Below are 20,615 nucleotides of genomic sequence, written 5' to 3'. Positions count from 1 at the left end.
GGAAAAAAAACAGAGCTGGAGGAATCAGACTACCTGACTTCAGACTATACTACAAAGCTACATTAATCAAGACAATATGGTACTGGCAGAAAAACAGAAATATAGATCAATGGAACAGGATAGAAAGCCCAGAGGTAAACCCATGCACCTATGGTCAACTAATCTATGACAAAGGAGGCAAGGATATACAATGGAGAAAAGACAGTCGCTTCAATAAGTGGTGCTGGGAAAACTGGACAGCTACATGTAAAAGAATGAAATTAGAACACTCCCTAACACCATACACCAAAATAAACTCAAAGTGGATTAGAGACCTAAATGTAAGATCAGACACTTTAAAACTCTTAGAGGAGAACATAGGAAGAACACTCTTTGACATAAATCACAGCAAGATATTTTTTGACCCACCTCCTAGAGAAATGGAAATAAAAACAAAAATAAACAAATGGGACCTAATGAAACTTCAAAGCTTTAGCACAGCAAAGGAAACCATAAACAAGACTAAAAGACAACCCCCAGAATGGGAGAAAATATTTGCAAATGAATCATCAGACAAAGCATTAATCTCCAAAATATATAAACAGCTCATGCAGCTCAATATTAAAAAAAACAAACAACTCAATCCAAAAATGGGCAGAAGACCTAAATAGACATTTCTCCAAAGAAGACATACAGATGGCCAAGAAGCACATGGAGAGCTGCTCAACGTCACTAGTTATTAGAGAAATGCAAATCAAAACTACAATGAGGTATCACCTCACACCAGTTAGAATGGGCATCATCAGAAAATATACAAACAACACATGCTGGAGAGGGTGTAGAGGAAAGGGAACTCTCTTGCACTTTTGGTGGGAATGTAAATTGATACAGATACTGTGGAGAACATTATTGAAGTTCCTTAAAGAACTAAAAATAGAATTACCATATGACCCAGCAATCCCACTACTGGGCATATACCCAGAAAAAAACCATAATTCAAAAAGATACATGCACCCCAATGTTAATTGCAGCACTATTTTTAATAGCCAGGTCATGGAAGCAGCCTAAATACCCACTGACAGATGAATGGATAAAGATGTGGTACATATATACAATGGAAAATACTCAGCCATAAAAGGGAACGAAATTGGTTCATTTGTAGAGATGTGGATGCATCTAGAGACTGTCATACAGAGTGAAGTAAGTCAGAAAGAGAAAAAAATATATTGTATATTAACACATATATGTGGAACCTAGAAAATGCTACAGATGAACCGGTTTGCAGAGCAGAAATTGAGACACAGAAGTGGAGAAAAAACCGTATGTACACCAAGTGGTGGAAGCGGCGGGGGTGGGGTGGGGTGTGATTAATTGGGAGATTGGGATTGACATGTATACACTGATGTGTATAAAATGGATGACTAATGAGAAAATAAATAAACATTAAAAAAAGAAATGTATGCAGGAGAGATCCATTCCTACTAATTGAGAAATAACCATAACATGGACTCTATAGATGATGAGTCAGTCATGTCACCTAAATGCCACATTATAGTCAACACAGTGTTCTGTATTCCATCTCTAAATAATTTATATTTGTCATCCAAGTGTCAGGTACTTAGTTCAAAATTAATATGTGATTGAATGAATTAAAATCATTTCATATACAGTAAGTCTACTACACTCGAACGAGTTCCATTCTGAGAGCATGTTCATTAAGTCCAGTGTGTTTGTACGTCCAACAAAGTTAGCCTAGGTACCCAACTAACACAATCGGCTATATAGTACTGTATTGTAATAAGTTTATAATATTTTTCACACAAATAATACATAAAAAAGCAAACACAAAAAATAAAGAAAACATTTTTAATCTTACAGTACAGTACCTTGAAAAGTATAGTAGTACCAGCTACATCGCTGCTGCTTTTACACATGATTCCAGACATCCTGGGCTTGAAATTAAGAATCTGTACTACTTTATACAGTAATGTACAGTAAAGTATGCAAAAGCACAACCACTTGGAGAGGGTGCACGCATGTGGCAATGTATGCCAGACACGTGAACTAACTTACGTGATTGGACATGCGAACACATATTCACATCTTTGAAAGTTCACAACTTGAAGGTTCGTATGTAGGGGACTTACTGTATTTCCTAGCTGTCTGATGAGAGAGTCTAGAAGCAGCAATACCCCAATATGATTCTAGGGCTAATGCAGAGGATATACAAGATGATGCTAGAGTGTCTTATAGAACCAGAAAGTAAGGAAGTACTTAAGAAACAAAATCATAAGGATATGTCAAAAAGATACAGGAGCCAACTAAAAGAGCTCCTGAAGGCCAACTTTGGAACAATTTCAACAACAAAATAAGTAGTATTTAAATATTGCCCAAAGTATAAAATTAATACTCATGATCCATACTGATGCAAAGGACAAATCTCCCATACACAGGAATTTCAAATATTTTATGTAGATATTCCACCATCAAGAAGATAGAGCATAAATCTCCAAGTGTGGATTGCACATAGTGACATTCTTCCAAAGAATACAGAATGGAAATGGAGGGTACTCTTGCAGTGGATACAACTGGCAAATACTAACTACCTCAGTCATGTGATCAAGGTTAACATCAATGATAAGTCACCTTAGTATGTACCTTGGATGTAATGTAATGAAAATGGTACTTTACTTGTGTTCTTCCTTCCAAGAACTTGCAGTCTAACTCTAACCATGAGAAAAACATCAGACAAACCCAAATGGAAAGGCTTTCTAAAAAATCAGTATCTGATCAGTACTCCTCAAAACCAAGGAGATTCTGAGAAACTGCCAGTCTAGAAGATCCTGGGAGACATGATGACTAAATGTAATGTGGTATCCCGAATGGATTCCTGGAATAGAAAAAGAACATTAGGTTAAAAACTAAGGAAATTTGAATAAAGAATGGACTTTAGTTAATATGAATGTGTCAGTATTGGCTCATTAGTTGTGGCAAATGTACATGTTAATTTAAGACATTATCTATAATAAAACTGAATGCAGAAGATACTCTACTATACTTGCAATTTTTCTGTAAATCTAAAGATATCCTAAAGCAGAAAGTTTGTTTTTAAAAAAATTTCACTTCATCATCATAAAAGCTAAACAATAACAATGATTTGTTTTTCTGAATATAAAATCCTAAATGTATTACTATATTAAGAGAAGTAAGAGGGTGAAGTACTCATTTCTTTAAAATAAACACTTAGCTAAAATTTATACTTAGAGCTTCTACCCTCTCATAACTATTCTTTTCTGTTTTATCTCTTGCATCTGCAATATTTTGTTGCTGCTATAAACTTTCTGGTATCATCCTTAAGATATTAGAGACTGATCCCTTGTCATTTGACAATTCTGTAGATGGAAGAAGAGGCAGTATTTCAAATTCTACACCTTTTCCCTAGAATGAGAAATGCTCCATGACACAACTATGCCAGAGGGAATTCACCAGAGATGAATGCTTTTAACCCGGCACAGCTTTCTATCATGTTGATCCCAGCTTTCTAACATGTTGATCAAAATAAGAGGGATAATTTCTCCCTCAAAACAGTCACGTTAACAGCTAGAATAGAATGTGTTATTGCTTGAGTTTTATTTAGAAGAAATGATATCATTTTATATACACTTGCTAGAGCTAGATATTTTCAGGAAATTTTCAAGTATCATTAAATGTGTTCATAAACCATCTTTGTCTCTTATTCAGCCTGTGAATTAGGTGATTCTGTGGCTGCCCTCTATATTATCAATCAATGTGAAATGGCAGAACATAGTGTGATAATTAAAGGTATTAGCAGTATATATGTACAGATTATTATTATATTATAATTTAGCAGACTCATTACTATCTTAAAGCCTTTAAGTAGCTTTATAAGAGGCATTTATTTCAGTAGCATGGTACTTAAACTTACATTAGCTAGTGGGAACAAAGAACATTAAGGTTTTTTTTTTCTTAATAGGGGCCTCATCCAAATGTCCAGACCTTTGCAGAAGAGTAGGGTGTTTCAGATTAAGTCACAGAGCTATTGCCAATTATTTGGAAAGAATTTTCAGCTGAAGTGCATATGTCTATGAGACAGTATGATGCCTACAGTTAGACATATCACTAAAAATTGAATGAAATGATTTGTAAAATAGAGTAAGTCCTTAAAATAACTAGCCTTGGTGATAGTTACAATTGAAATTAGACTGTGAAATGTTAAAATATGCTTTTAATTAATTTAAATTCATATTGACTTTTACCTGAGCATGTTCAATAAAAAATGCTATAGATACGATCACTTTTAAGAATGAGAAGCTGATATGATGACTGGTTTACAACAGTGTAATAATGTGAATATTTGCATTGTATTTGGCTTTTCCTTTTCACCTCGGGGCCTTACCATCTGGTATTCCTTGTGCTTGGAACATGCAGTCAACTCTGGCTCTTTGATTACTCCTTTCCTGTTTAATCACTTCATCTGGCTAGCTCTGATTTATCCATCAGGTCTCAGATTACATGTTAATTATATGTTAGTATCTCAGAGTTGACCTTCCATTCTAAATTAGGTTACTCATTATACTTTTCATAGCATCCTGTGCTTTTCCTTCATCATTTTAATTACGATTATAATTATATACTCATTTTTTTGATATTTGTGTAATGACTTTTACCTTTACTAGACCATAATCTCCATGGCATATAACATAGTGTCTGGTGCATAATAGATGATCAAAAGGGAGCTGTAAGAATAAATGAACAAATAACTGTTATAACACTCAGATTACCAGCAGGGTTGTTACAATTTGTATCTAATCTTTATACAAAATTAGCATACTTCATACAAATGAATAGAGATAAAGAGAATAAAGTTTCTCTTCTAAGATAGAAACAGAAGGTAAGCCACAGCACTTTTAAAACAAAGAGTATTTGAGCAAGAGACTTTGTTGGTGTTACTTTTTCTTTTTTCTCAGTGTGCTTTATCTTCTGCAAAAAGAGCACACAGATAGTGCAGTTCTGAAGGCCTCCAACAACACTTGTCTGCTGTCAGCATTCTCTCGCATTCCCCTCTGCAGTTATTCCAAATTTTAATCATTTGTCTCAAGACTCCTATGCTACCTCAACCTGCCTTAATCTTAGCAGCTGACCTTGGCTCCTAACACTGAGTGAAAATGAAGACTATTAGGTGAGAAATATTTCAACTTTCTCCCTTTCATCATCCCCCCCCCCACACACACAACTCTACACCCATACCCTTTATTCTTTGCCTCTGCTCTTTCAAGAGAGATCTTCTAATTATGACTCTGATACCTCTGTTTCTTCTATGGTTTTGCCCTAAAGAATTATTCCCTCTCTTGCATTTCTTCTTTTACTTTTTTTTTAACATCTTTATTGGAGTATAATTGCTTTACAATGGTGTGTTAGTTTCTGCTTTATAACAAAGTGAATCAGTTATACATATACATATGTCCCCATATCTCTTCACTCTTGCATCTCCCTCCCTCCCACCCTCCCTATCCCACCCCTCTAGGTGGTCACAAAGCACCAAGCTGATCTCCCTGTGCTATGTGGCTGCTTACCACTACCTATCTATTTTACGTTTGCTAGTGTATATATGTCCATGCCACTCACTCACTTTGTCCCAGCTTACCCTTGCCCCTCCCTGTATCCTCAAGTCCATTCTGTAGTAGGTCTGCATCTTTATTGCTGTCTTGCCCCTAGGTTCTTCTGACCATTTTTTTTTTAGATTCCATATATATGTGTTAGCATATAGTATTTGCTTTTCTCTTTCTGACTTATTTCATTCTGTATAACAGTCTCTAGGTCCAACGACCTCACTAAAAATAACTCAGTTTCATTCCTTTTTATGGCTGACTAATATTCCATTATATATATGTGGCACATCTTCTTCATCCATTTATCTGTTGATGGACACTTCAGTTGGTTCCATGTCCTGACTATTATAAATAGAGCTGCAGTGAACATTTTGGTACATGACTCTTTGAATTATGGTTTTCTCAGGGTATATGCCCAGTAGTGGGATTGCTGGGTCATATGGTAGTTCTATTTGTAGTTTTTTAAGGAACCTCCATACTGTTCTCCATAGTGGCTGTATCAATTTACATTCCCACCAACAGTGCAAGAAAGTTCCCTTTTCACCACACCCTCTCCAGCATTTATTGTTTGTAGATTTTTTGATGATGGCCATTCTGACCGCTGTGAGATGATATCTCATTGTAGTTTTGATTTGCATTTCTCTAATAATTAATCATGCTGAGCATTCTTTCATGTATTTGTTGGCAATCTGTATATCTTCTGTGGAGAAATGTCTATTTAGGTCTTCTGCCCACTTTTGGATTAGGTTGGTTGTTTTTTTTGATATTGAGCTGCATGAGTTGCTTGTATGTTTTGGAGATTAATCCTTTGTCAGATGCTTCATTTGCAAATATTTTCTCCCATTCTGAAGGTTGTCTTTTCATCTTGTTTATGGTTTCCTTTGCTGTGCTAAAGCTTAGAAGTTTCATTAGGTCCCATTTGTTTATTTTTGTTTTTATTTCCATTTCTCTAGGAGGTGGGTCAAAAAGGATCTTGCTGTGATTTATGTCATAGAGTGTTCTGCCTATGTTTTCCTCTAAGAGTTTGATAGTGTCTGGCCTTATATTTAGGTCTTTAATCCATTTTGAGTTTATTTTTGTGTATGGTATCAGGGAGTATTCTAATTTCATTCTTTTACATGTAGCTGTCCAGTTTTCCCAGCACCACATATTGAAGAGGCTGTCATTTCTTCACTGTATATTCTTGCCTCCTTTATCAAAGATAAGGTGACCATAGGTGTGGGGCTTTATCCCTGGGCTTTCTATCCTGTTGCATTGATCTATATTTCTGTTTTTGTGTCAGTACAATACTGTGTTGATTACTGTAGCTTTGTAGTGTAGTGTGAAGTCAGGGAGCCTGATTCCTCCAACTCCGTATTTCTTTCTCAAGATTGCTTTGGCTATTCGGGGTCTTTTGTGTTTCCATACAAATTGTGAAATATTTGTTCTAGTTCTGTGAAAAATGTCAGTGGTAATTTGATAGGGATTGCATTGAATCTGTAGATTGCTTTGGGTAGTATAGTCATTTTCACAATGTTGATTCTTCCAATCCAAGAACACGGTATCTCTCTCCATCTATTTGTATCGTCTTTAATATCTTTCATCAGTGTATTATAATTTTCTGTATACAGAGCCTTTGGCTCCTAAGGAAGGTTTATTCCTAGATATTTTGTTCTTTTCGTTGCAATGGTAAATGGAAGTGTTTTCTTAATTTCACTTTCAGATTTTCATCATTAGTGTATAGGAATGCAAGAGATTTCTGTGCATTAATTTTGTATCCTGCTACTTTACCAAATTCATTCATTAGCTCTAGTAGTTTTCTGGTCGCATCTTTAGGATTCTCTATGTATAGAATCATGTCATCTGCAAACAGTAACAGCTTTACATCTTCTTTTCCAATTTAGATTCCTTTTATTTCTTTTTCTTCTCTGCTTGCTGTGGCTAAAACTTCCAAAACTATGTTGAATAATAGTGGTGAGAGTGGGCAACCTTGACTTGTTCCTGATCTTAGTGGAAATGGTTTCAGTTTTTGATCATTGAGGACGATGTTGGCTGTGGGTTTGTCATATATGGCCTTTATTATGTTGAGGACAGTTCCCTCTAGGCCTACTTTCTGGAGGTTTTTATCATAAATTGGTGTTGAGTTTTGTTGAAAGCTTTCTCTGCATCTATTGAGATGATCGTATGGTTTTTCTCCTTCAATTTGTTAATATGGTATATCACATTGATTGATTTGCATATATTGAAGAATCCTTGCATTCCTGTGATAAACCCCACTTGATCATAGCATATGATCCCTTTACGTGCTGTTGGATTCCGTTTGCTAGTGTTTTGTTGAGGATTTTTGCATCTGTGTTCATCAGTGATATTGGCCTGTAGTTTTCTTCCTTTGTGACCTCTTTGGTTTTGGTATCAGAGTGATGGTGGCCTTGCAGAATGAGTTTGGGAGTGTTCCTCTCTCTGCCAAATTTTGGAAGAGTTTGAGAAGGATAGGTGTTAGCTCTTCTCTATGTTTGATAGATTTGCCTGTGAAGCCATTTGGTCCTGAGCTTTTGTTTGTTGGAAGATTGTTAATCACAGTTTCAATTTCAGTGCTTGTGATTGGTCTGCTTATATTGTCTATTTCTTCCTGGTTCAGTCTCAGAAGGTTGTGTTTTTCAAAGAATTTGTCCATTTCTTCCAGGTTGTCCATTTTATTGGCATATAGCTGCTTGTAGTAATCTCTTGTGATCCTTTGTATTTCTGCAGTGTCAGTTTTTACTTCTCCTTTTTCATTTCTAATTCTATTGATTTGAGTCGACTCCCTTTTTTTCTTGATAAGTCTGGCAAATGGTTTATCAATTTTATCTTCTCAAAGAACCAGCTTTTAATTTTATTGATCTTTGCTATTGTTTTCTTCATTTCTTTTTCAATTATTTCTGATCTGATCTTTATGATTCCTTTCCTTCTGCTAACTCTGGGGTTTTTTTTGTTCTTCTTTCTCTAATTACTTTAGGTGTAAGGTTAGGTTGTTTATTTGAGATGTTTCTTGTTCCTTAAGGTAGGATTGTATTGCTATAAACTTCCCTCTTAAAACTGCTTTTGCTGCATCCCATAGGTTTTTGGTCACCGTGTTTTCATTGTCATTTGTTTCTAGATATTTTTTGATTTCCTCTTTGATTTCTTCAGTGACATCTTCGTTGTTAAGTAGTGTGTTGTTTAGACTCTATGTGTTTGAATTTCTTACAGATTTTTTCCTGTAATTGATATCTAGTCTCATAGCATTGTGGTCAGAAAAGATACTTGATATGATTTCAATTTTCCTAAATTTACCAAGGCTTGACTTGTGACCCAAGATATGATCTATCCTGGAGAATGTTCCATGAAGACTTGAGAAGAATGTGTATTCTGTTGTTTTTTTATGGAACGTCCTATAAATATCAATTAAGTCCATCTTGTTTAATGTATCTTTTAAAGATTGTGTTCCTTATTTATTTTCATTTTTGATGAGTTGTCCATTGGTGAAAGGGGGGTGTTAAAGTCCCCTGCTATGATTGTGTTACTGTCAATTTCCTCTTTTATGGCTGTTAGCATCTGCCTTATATATTGAGGTGCTCCTATGTTGGCTGCATAAATATTTACAATTGTTATATCTTCTTCTTGGACTGATCCCTTGATCTTTATGTAGTGTCCTTCTTTGTCTCTTGTAATAGTCTTTGTTTTAAAGTCTATTTTGTCTGATATGAGAATTGCTACTCCAGCTTTCTTTTGATTTCCATTTGCATGGAATATCTTTTTCCATCCCCTCACTTTCAGTCTGTATGTGTCCCTAGGTCTGAAGTGGGTCTCTTGTAGACAGCATATATATGGGTCTTGTTTTTGTATCCATTCAGGCAGTCTATGTCTTTTTGGTGGAGCATTTAATCCATTTACATTTAAGGTAATTATCAATATGTATGTTCCTATTCCCATTTTCTCAATTGTTTTTGGTTTATTATTGTAGGTCTTTTCCTTCTCTTGTGTTTCCTGCCTAGAGAAGTTTTTTTAGCATTTGTTGTAAAGCTGGTTTGGTGGTGCTGAATTCTCTTAGCTTTTATTTGTCTGTAAAAGTTTTAATTTCTCTGTTGAATCTGAATGAGATTCTTGCTGGGTAGAGTAATCTTGCTTGTAGATTTTTCTCCTTCATCACTTTAAATATATCCAGCCACTCCCTTCTGGCTTGCAGAATTTATGCTGAAGGATCAGCTTTTAACTTTATGGGGATTCCCTTGTGTGTTATTTGTTGTTTTTCCCTTGCTGCTTTTAATATTTGTTCTTTGTATTTAATTTTTGATACTTTGGTTAATATGTGTCTTGGCGTATCTCTCCTTGGATTTATCCTCTATGGGACTCTGTGTGTTTCCTGGACTTGATTTACTATTTCCTTTCCCATATTAGGGAAGTTTTCAATTATAATCTCTTCAAATATTTTCTCAGTCCCTTTCTTTTTCTCTTCTTCTTCTGGGACCCCTATAATTCGAATGTTGGTGCATTTAATATTGTCCCAGAAGTCTCTGAGACTGTCCTCAATTCTTTTCTTTCATTTTTCTTTATTCTGCTCTGCAGTAGTGCTTTCCTCTATTTTATCTTCCAGGTCACTTATCCCTTCTTCTGCCTCAGTTATTCTGCTATTGATCCCTTCTAGAGAACTTTTAATTTCATATATTGTGTTGTTCATCACTGTTTGTTTGCTCTTTAGTTCTTCTAGGTCCTTGTTAACCTTTTCTTGTATTTTCTCCATTCTATTTCCAAGATTTTGGATCATCTTTACTATCATTACTCTGAATTGGTTTTCAGGTATACTGCCTATTTCCTCTTCATTTGTTAGGTCTGGTGGGTTTTTGCCTTGCTCCTTCATCTGCTGTGTGTTTCTTTGTCTTCTCATTTTGCTTAACTTACTGTGTTTGAGGTCTCCTTTTCGCAGGCTGCATGTTCATAGTTCTCGTTGTTTTTGGTGCCTGTCCCCAGTGGCTAAGGTTGGTTCAGTAGGTTGTGTAGAGTTCCTGGTGGAGCGGACTAGTGCCTGTGTTCTGGTGGATGAGGCTGGATCTTGTCTTTCTAGTGGGCAGGTCCACTTCTGGTGGTGTGTTTTGGGGTGTCTGTGGCCTTACTATGATTTCAGGCACCCTCTCTGCTAATGGATGGGTTTTTGTTCCTGTCTTTCTAGTTGTTTGGCATAGCATTTCCAGCACTGTAGCTTGCTGGTCTTTGGGTGAAGCTGGGTCTTGGTGTTGAGATGGAGATCTCTGGGAGATTTTCACCTTTTGATATTTCGTGGAGCTGGGAGGTCTTTTCTGGACCAGTGTCCTGAACTTGGCTCTCCCACCTCAGTGGCACAGCCCTGACACCTGGCTGGAGCACCAAGAGCCTGTCCTCCACATGGCTCAGAATAAAAGGGAGAAAGAAAAGAAAGAAAGAAGATAAAATAAAATAAAATAAAATAAAATTTAAAGGTTATTAAAATAACAGTTAAAAAATAATTATTAAGAAAACAATTTTTTAAGTAATAATTTAAAAAATGGACAGACAGAACCCTAGGACAAATGGTAAAAGCAATGCTGTACAGACAAAATCACACAGAGCAGCATTCACATACACACTCACAAATAGAGAAAATGGAAAAAAATATATATATATCTTTGCTCCCAAAGTCCACCTCCTTAATTTGGGATGATTTGTTGTCTATTCAGGTATTCCACAGATGCAGGGTACATCAAGTTGATTGTGGAACTTTAATCCGCTGCTCCTGAGGCTGCTGGGAGAAATTTCCCTTTCTCTTCTTTGTTCGCACAGCTCCCAGTGTTCAGCTTTGGATTTGGATCCACTTCTGTGTGTAGGTCACCTGAGGGCATCTGTTCTTCACTCAGACAGGCCGGGCTTAAAGGAGCCGCTGATTCGGGGTCTCTGTCTCTGTCAGGCCGGGGGGGAAGGAGGGGTACAGATGCGGGGCGAGCCTGCAGCAGCAGAGGCCAGCATGACGTTGCACCAGCCTGAGGCACACCGTGCATTCTCCTGGGAAGTTGTCCCTGGATCACGGGACCATGGCAGTGGCGGGCTGCACAGGCTCCTGGGAGGGGAGGTGTGGAGAGTGACCTGTGCTCACACCCAAGCTTCTTGGTGGCGGCAGCAGCAGCCTTAGTGTCTCATGCCCGTCTCTGAGGTCTGCACTGATAGCCGCGTCTCGCGCCCGTCTCTGGAGCTCCTGTAAGCGGCGCTCTTAATCCCCTCTCCTCGTTCACCAGGAAACAAAGAGGCAAGAAAAAGTCTCTTGTCTCTTCGGCTGCTCCAGATCTTTTCCCGGACTCCCTCCTGGCTAGCCGTGGTGCACTAACCCCCTGCAGGCTGTGTTCACGCCGCCAACCCCAGTCCTCTCCCTGCACTCCGACCGAAGCCCAAGCCTCAGCTCCCAGCCCCGCCTGCCCTGGCGGGTGAGCAGACAAGCCTCTCAGGCTGGTGAGTGCCGGTCGGCACCAATCCTCTGTGAGGGAATCTCTCCGCTTTGCCCTCCGCACCCCTGTGGCTGCACTCTCCTCCGTGGCTCTGAAGCTTCCCCCCTCCGCCACCCGCAGTCTCTGCCCGCGAAAGGGCTTCCTAATGTGTGGAAACCTTTCCTCCTTCACAGCTCCCTCCCACTGGTGCAGGTCCCGTCCCTATTCTTTTGTGTGTGTTTTTTCTTTCTTTTTTTTTTTTTTTTTGCCCTACCCAGGTACGTGGGGAGTTTCTTGCCTTTTGGGTGGTCTGCCGTCTTCTGCCAGCGTTCAGTAGGTGTTCTGTAGGAGTTGTTCCACCTGTAGATGTACTTCTGGTGTATCTGTGGGGAGGAAGGTGATCTCCGTGTCTTACTCTTCCACCATTTGAAGCTCCTCCCTCTTTCCTGTCTTCTTAAAAGTCTTTCTATTTTACCTTGTCACCCTCTGAACATGTTCAAGTTTCTTCTTTGATAAAAACAAACAACAGTAAAAAATCATTTTTTTAAAATTCTTCATCCCTCATTATAGTTGCCCTCTTATCACTTTACTTTCCTTCTCAAGTGAGTCTATGTACCCTATGTCCCTACTTTCTCACCTCCCATTTAGTCTTTAACCCACTGTCATCTGGCTTCTGCCCTAATTAATTGAAATTGCATTAGCAATGGTTACTAATGATTTCTTTATAGCCAAATATAATAGACATTTTCAGATTTTATCTTACTTGACCTATCTGTTGCATTTAATATTGTTGTCCATAACACCTTTTATTCTGGATTTTTTTTTTTTTTTTTTTTGCAGTACGCAGGCTTCTCACTGTTGTGGCCTCTCCCGCCACGGAGCACAGGCTCTGGACATGCAGGCTCAGTGGCCATGGCTCACGGGCCCAGCCGCTCCGTGGCATGTGGGGTCTTCCCGGACTGGGGCACGAACCTGTGTCCCCTGCATCGGCAGGCGGACTCTCAACCACTGCACCACCAGGGAAGCCCTATTCTGGATTTTTTAAAGTTAAAGATAATACCTGCTCATTGTAAAAAATATAAATAGTATAGGGAAACTTACAAAAGGAAATAATGCCTCTCCACATGCAGAGATAACAAATGTTTACATTTGGTGAACTTTTCACTCAACAGTATGTTGTGGATGTAGTATTCCATTGTATACGTATACTATAATTGATATAACTTGTTTTTTATTGATGGATATTTAGGATTTTTCCTCAAATTTTAATGTTTAAAAGTTGTTCACATGAAATTCATGACCATAGTCCTTTGAGGATTATTGCCCTCACCTTGAAACTTTACTCTCCCCACTGTGTTTCTGTGACTCTAACTTTATTTTCTGATACTGGTCTAGCTCTTACCACTCTGGCTAATTTTCTGAAGCTTTACTTTCTCTGCCAGCCCCTTGTGTGTTGTTATTAAATTGGATCCAGTGCTCAAACCTTTTTTCATTTGAAATCTTCCCCAAGGTGATTTAATTTTCTCTCATGACTTTAGCCATCACTCAGTGACTGCCAATCCTATATCTCTAACTCAGGTCACATTCCAGAATGCTAACACCCATACATCCAATTTCCTACATGTGGATTCACTCACATATTTCAAACTTTATGAATCCAATACTGAGCCCAGACCTTTTCTCAAAGTCTATGCCGTTTCCTATATTACCCAGTCACTGGCATTGCCTTGTATCTTGTCTCACAAGCCAGAACTTTAGCCTAGATTCCTTTATCTTCCTCACCCTTTGTATCTCACTGATCGTTAATTTTAGTAGCATCTCCTAAACATGTCTCTTGTATTTCCCCCTCTTTTCATTCATTATACCACTATTTTTAGTTCAGACTCATTTTATATCTGTATGAATACTTGAATGAATCTCATTGTCTTCAGCTGGTAAGAAATTGTCTCTTAAGCACTCAAGTGTGACCAAATCACTCTCTGGCTTAAAATAGTCCACACCTCCCCATTAGCTTCACTGTAAGTCCCATAGAATAAATCCCAACCTCAGCATCGCATCCAAATCCTTTGTGAATTGGTCTTTGCCTCTCTTTCTAGATGATGTCAGGACTAGGTCTCAAGGAACTGTAATTAGAATGGATTATGCTATTCTAAGTGTGCAGTAGCAGAAACAACCAGCAAGTTGAATATTAAATAAAGTCATTAAGGGCTTTTGATGATCAAGTCTGGGAAACAATGATATTTGACAACCTTTAGGGTAGCAGTAAGAATGAAAATGACAAAAATACCTAAGAGGAGCTGGGCAGAACTGAAGAGGAAGGAGAATAAGATAACACAACAAATCAAACCCAAGAAACTATTACCAAGAGTCACCGTAAAATCTGTGGCGTTGAGCTTATGATGGGTAGGTATGTTAGGGTGACTTAAAGGGTCAAAGTCAAGATGGAGACTGACAGAAAAATCTGTGATATGTCTGATTATCTTTCTCTTCAGACTTTGCTAGCTTCCTAACAAGTATAGGACAAAATCCAAGATGTTAAAATAACCTAAGAAAGGCTCTAGGATCAGGCTATTTACTTCCTATGCAGCCTTACCTCCTGCTGCTACCCTCTTGCACTTTAGGCTCCATCAACACTAAATACATGGTGCTCTTTCAGATTTCTCTGTTTTTTCACATATTGTTTCTTCTGCCTGGGGAATGTCTGTCATTTCCTCATTTCCCAGGTGAACTCCTATTTATCCTTCAAAATCCTATACTGACATCACCAACTACAGGAGGCTTCTGTGAATGCCCCTCTCTCACAGAGTTACCCCTGCATCAATCCATTCATTAGTTTGTTTATTATTGAGCAAATATTTATTGAGTACTTAGTGTGGGCCTGATGCCATGTTAGGTACTGGGAACACCATGGTGATAAGACAGATCAAACATGACCTTTACCCTTCTTAGCCTTATATTTAGCAATGAATACACACATGCATACACACACACACACAAACACAGACATCCAAATAGTCAAATAAAAAAAATAATCCTCAATTTTCTAAGTGCTACGAATAAAAGAAACAAGGAACTGTGATGCAGAATAATGACTATAAGGGATAGATACAGAGGCAACATAATATAAGGTTGAGCCATGTGAAATTACTGGTATTTGACTTTTTTTCTGTATAATTGGTGATTTTATATAGTTCCACCTAATAATTTCCTTTCTGAGGAATTGACCTCTAAACTGAGGCATGAAGATGAGGTGGAACTGGCCATGGTGGCTAAGCTTGGAGCTTAACATGTTCCAGAAACCAAGAGAAGATTGGAAAAGATAGAATTAAGAAAAGAAGTGAATAACTCTCAATGAAGTGTAAGAGCGATAAGCAAGACAGATCATGCAGGATCTTTATAGGAGTGTGGATCTAATTCTCATTAAAATGTAAAGCCATTGGAGTATTTTAAGATCCTTCTGATTTCAGTGTGGGACTGGAATGGAAGAGAGTAAGAGTAAATATAGGGCTGTCAATTAAGAGGTTGAGGGACTTCTCTGGTGGCTCAGTGGTTAAGAATCCGCCTGCCAATGCAGGGGACACAGGTTCGATCCCTGGTCCGGGAAGATCCCACATGCCGCAGAGCAACTAAGCCCATGCACCACAACTACTGAGCCTGCGCTCTAGAGCCCGCAAGCCACAACTACTGAAGCCCACACACATAGAGCCTATGCTGTGCAAGAAGAGAAGCCACCGCAATGAGAAGCCCGCACACTGCAGCGATGAGTAGCCCTCACTCTCCGCAACTAGAGAAAGCCTGCGCACAGCAACGAAGACCCAACACAGCCATAAATAAATAAATAAATAAATAAATAAGAGGTTGATATAAGGAGGCAATATAATGTTGTGTTAGGTGTGCAGGGTTTGGCGACAGGCTGCCTTGATTTAAATCCTGGTTTTGCCATTTGCCATTTTTTATGTTACTTTATGCAAGTACTCATTACTCAAATTCTCTAAGCCTCAGTTTCTTCATCTGTGTAACAGGGATAATAATAGGATCAACTTCGTAGGGTTAGTCTGGAGGCTGAACGAGATAATCCACTGCACAACACTAAGCGGTCCCTGGCACATAATAAACAATAGATACTAGAGATTAATAGTCCAAATGAAAAATGACAGTACCTGGACTATGTTGATGACAATATATTTGGAGAAAAGTGAATGGACATGAGACCTATTGTTGTGGGGGTTTAAACAGCAGGATTTAGTATGAATTGGATGTGATAATTGAGGGAGAAGGATTTTTCAGGTATGACTCCTAGGTTTCTATCAAAGAGTAGAGTGGATTGTGCTGCACTCTACTAAAATGGAGAAGGTCTGCCTGGTATAGAATTTAGCTATAGAAATTCCTCTCTCTCTTTATACCATATAAGGCAGAAAGAAAGAAAAAAAAAGGTAATTATCATACAATATAAAAGGAAATAGTTATTAAAAAAATTTAGATAACAGAACCTTACATGAGATATAAAAAACACTTTATGTTATATTCATACCACAACATCTAAAACATGCAAAAATCTTGTGTGTATATTCTTTTTTCTCAAGGTCTAAGATTTTGGAAATTTTTCTACTGTACTATGTGATAGACAGTGACCAATTAAACTTATGTGCTTACTTTGTCTTATATTAAAGGTGTTTTGTAATCATTCCATCTGCTTCTCTCACAGAATGGAGCCCACTTGGTATACTAGCAGATGAAGAATTTAAGGAGGATGTCTATCTTTATTCTCTTTAGCAACTGAGAGTCGGCTCTGGGAACCATCAGGCACCATGGGGAAGCGGGACAATCGGGTGGCCTATATGAATCCTATAGCAATGGCCAGATGGAGGGGCCCATCTCAATCTGCAGGCCCCACAATACAAGATTATCTGAATCGACCAAGGCCCACCTGGGAAGAAGTGAAGAAACAATTAGAAAATAAAAAGAAAGGCTCCAAGGCATTAGCTGAATTTGAAGAAAAAATGAATGAGAATTGGAAGAAGGAACTAGAAAAAAGCAGAGAGAAATTATTAAGTGGAAATGAGAGCTCATCCAAAAAAAGAGAAAGAAAGAAAAAGAAAAAGAAGAAATCTTGTCAGTCTTCATCTTCTTCTACATCAAGCTCTGATTCTTCAAGCAGTTCTTCAGATTCTGAGGATGAGGAAAAGAAACAAGGAAAAAAGAGAAAGAAAAAGAAGAACCGTTCATACAAATCATCAGAAAGCTGTACATGTGAATCTGAATCAGAGAGCAAAGAATCTGTAAAAAAGAAAAAGAAATCAAAGGATGAAACAGGCAAAGAAAAGTATATTAGAAGTCTCAGCAAAAAAAGAAAGAAGACTTGTCCTGAGGGTAAACCTTTATCATCAGAGTCCTCATCAGAATCAGATTATGAAGAGGAGGTACAAGCAAAAAAGAAGAGAAGATGTGAAGAGCGAGAAAAAGCAATGGAAAAAGCAAAGAAGAAGAAGAAGAAACAGCACAAAAAACATAGTAAGAAGAAGAAAAAGAAGTCAGGTTCAAGTCACAAGTCCGGATAATATCAAGAAAAAAAGCAAGATTTCCCTATTGAAAAAAGCAAGGTGTAAAGGAAATTCAGCTGTGAATGTTAGGGCATATTTACCAAAATGCATGAGTTTCCCTGTGTTAGTAGAATTATTCCTGGACTTTGAGTTGCCAGTCAAATGCTACTGTGCCAGAAAGGGCCATAATTGTTGCCTGCAGCTTAAATGTAGGATTTTGGGTTTTTTTGTGTGTTCTTCCCTCCACTGGCTAATTCTTCTGAGAGCAAAACCGTGTTGTTATACTAGTGGTTAAAATGTTTGGAATTAAAGTAAAATGTTTTAGATGGTAAATAATTTTGACCAAACAGTGGATCTAATGTTAAAAGTATCGAATTTGGCTACATCTTTAAAATATAATCAGAAATATCCAGGTGACAATAGCTGACATTTTTGAAGCACGGACTTAACATTGTCTCAAAATACTTACTTTTGAAGATGAAAAGTTTAGTTTAGTTTTCTTTTCTCCTTAATGAAATTTTGTTTACATGGGGAAAGGGTTTGTGGGGGAAAAAGAGTTTGCTCTCACTTTGGCGAGCTGAATAGTGTGCCTTTGATCCTTACACATCCTATTTTTGCCAGTGCAGCAGCCATTCTTTTATTACTTAGTAATGTATGCTGTTTCACATGAACAAGAAAGACAGCAATTTACAGTATATGTAAGGCCCCAGTTTTATGAAATTTACCTCCATTTTGACAGTACTGAATAGTATTTAGTGTTAGAGTGTTACATGATTTGAATTAACTTTGATACCCTTTGGAGGGGAATAATTTTAAATAGACCCTGGTATTTTTTGATTAATAAAGATTCTGAAATATTTTGCATGCTATATACTATTAAGTTTTGATTATCCAGAGATATTCTATATAACCAGTAATTCTTTTTTATATGATTTATGCTTAGGATACAAGTTTCAAGTTTGTAATTTCTTAATCTTACTATCTTAATTTCATGACTGTGTTTAATTGCACACTTGCCAAAATATTTAGCATGTAAAAAGAAGGTTTTTAAAAAATATTTAATGCCTTCATATTGAAGCTGGTTTACTGTAAGCAAGTTGAGTGCCAGACCTTTAGTACGCTGTATGTCTTGTTACATAAAACTACTGCCAAAATCTTAGCAACTATGCTGTTTAAAAATTTCTTGTCTTAAGCATTAATATTGAATTAAAATAGGAGTTAAATTTAGGAGATTATAATCTTTCTGTTTCACATTTTACTAACATTTGGAGTTCGTTGCCTTGTGTTTGTTGTTGAATCACATTTGCCACTATGCTGAAATAAGTTGAAATTTATTTTTACTCTACATTTTTTATATCAGAGTAATATGAATTATAAATTGATGTCTAACAAAAGCACCTGTTACAGAGGATGTGCTAATTGTAATGTCATATGTACAAAGTATTTTAGCATGAGGAGAGAATAAATAGCTATTTTTTTAAATAGCTGATTTCATGTCAGCTCCCTTGAATCACAAGTAAAATTATTATAAAGATAGAAAACATCTGGTAGATAAATAACATACTGGGTCCCCAAATTTTTGCAGTGCATACCCCGGAATCTCTCAGTAACATTCTTGGACCATTATAAATGTAATGCCTTGTTAGGTCACATTGAAGCTTCATAACTTTAGCTGTTTCCTAAAATATATGTCTATATGCTGATAAAAACTATTGCATTTAAGAGATATTTTCTATCCATATAGAGTTTTTCAAAAATTGTTTTTCATTAAAATATGAAAAAAAAGCTTATATTATTTGTAGAATGTGGCAAAGACATTAACAGCTATCAAATATCTATGTGCCCCCATTCACTTCCCAGCCCCTTGTAGTTAGGCAATGCCATTACTTCTAGCAGAGGGATTACAGAGAGATTGTAAACAGAAGTGATGTGTCGTTTCAATACTGGAGCAGTAAAAAGTCCTGCGTGACCCTCCAGCTCTCTTTACCTGCCATGAGGACCTGAAAGCAGTGTCCTCCAAATAGTGTACCTACAAGATGGATGCAACCTGTATCTCTAAGTCGCTATTTGTAAGGGACCTGCCCTGGAGAGCTGATGCACTTACAGTGAATGTTCTGAGTGTGAGAAATAAACTGTTATGTGTTAAGCTACTGAGATTTTGGGTCTTTTTTATTACCACAGCAATCACCTATCCTACTCTAAATAGTAACATAGAACTCTAGAATGTCTGTTTCATTATTTACATAAAATAATTCACATATTTTCTATCACATCTTTGTGTAGTCGGCAGAATGATTCAGAGGTGATCACTTATGCCATAGCAGAAGTAAATGTTATTTAATAAAATAACATTGGTTTTTATGTAATGACTGAAGAAGAGGGTGGTCTAGCATGTTTCATACTTATCAGCAATGCTGACTGTCTAGGAAGTAAAATTACTTCATTATTCCTCTGATTATGGCCAAAACAATCTTCCAGTAAAGGTTTTAGGAAGGCAATTTTAAAAGCACTCATGGGAACTCAATAAAGAACAGGGATGCTATTCTTTAGATGTAAGTATAGACGATGGTAGAGAAAAGTGATATGGAAATATGTAAAGGACAATAGACTAAGTAGATATAGGTGAACATTTAATATGTAGCCTCCAGACTGAAAGCAAAATAACTTATCCTTTATGTGAAAAGCACTAAAGTTGTTATTAGTGATGTGCTTTATGTGATTCATAAGAATAGCTTTAGCCATAATATTCAACTAACTGTGGGAAGGGAAGCAGTGGGAAAGTCAATAAGAAAGTAGACAGGAGAGGGGGAAAATCGGTACAATCTAGATTAGGAATGTAATTGCAAGCACAAAAAGAAGAGTTTGAAAGATCTCAGGCTGAAAATAAAGGATTAGATTGGAGATAAGGAGAATGACTAGAATTGGGGGTTCTGGTTTTATATCTTGTGATAGTTTCTTTGTCTATTATAAATTTATTTTGAGAAAGTTTCACCTTTGACATTGTGATTCTGTAGTCATTTTCTGTTTGACCATATTTATTT

General features: G+C 37.2%; 1 protein-coding gene across 2 annotated transcripts in view; it reads left to right on the top strand.

The window, feature by feature from the left end:
- FAM133A (family with sequence similarity 133 member A) overlaps positions 1-19,724 on the top strand; it is a 55,258-nt gene extending 35,534 nt beyond the window's left edge. For both annotated transcript variants that reach the window (XM_019932227.3, XM_073799612.1), the window contains one exon: positions 16,740-19,724. In XM_019932227.3, coding sequence (XP_019787786.1) covers positions 16,843-17,592 — 750 coding nt within the window. In that variant the 5' untranslated portion in view covers positions 16,740-16,842 and the 3' untranslated portion in view covers positions 17,593-19,724. The remainder of the gene's footprint in view (positions 1-16,739) is intronic.
- The last annotated feature ends 891 nt before the right edge of the window (positions 19,725-20,615 follow it).

Source organism: Tursiops truncatus, chromosome X (genome assembly GCF_011762595.2).
Source record: "Tursiops truncatus isolate mTurTru1 chromosome X, mTurTru1.mat.Y, whole genome shotgun sequence".
Taxonomy (NCBI): Eukaryota; Metazoa; Chordata; class Mammalia; order Artiodactyla; family Delphinidae; genus Tursiops; species Tursiops truncatus.
This window is presented reverse-complemented; position numbering and strand designations above follow the sequence as displayed.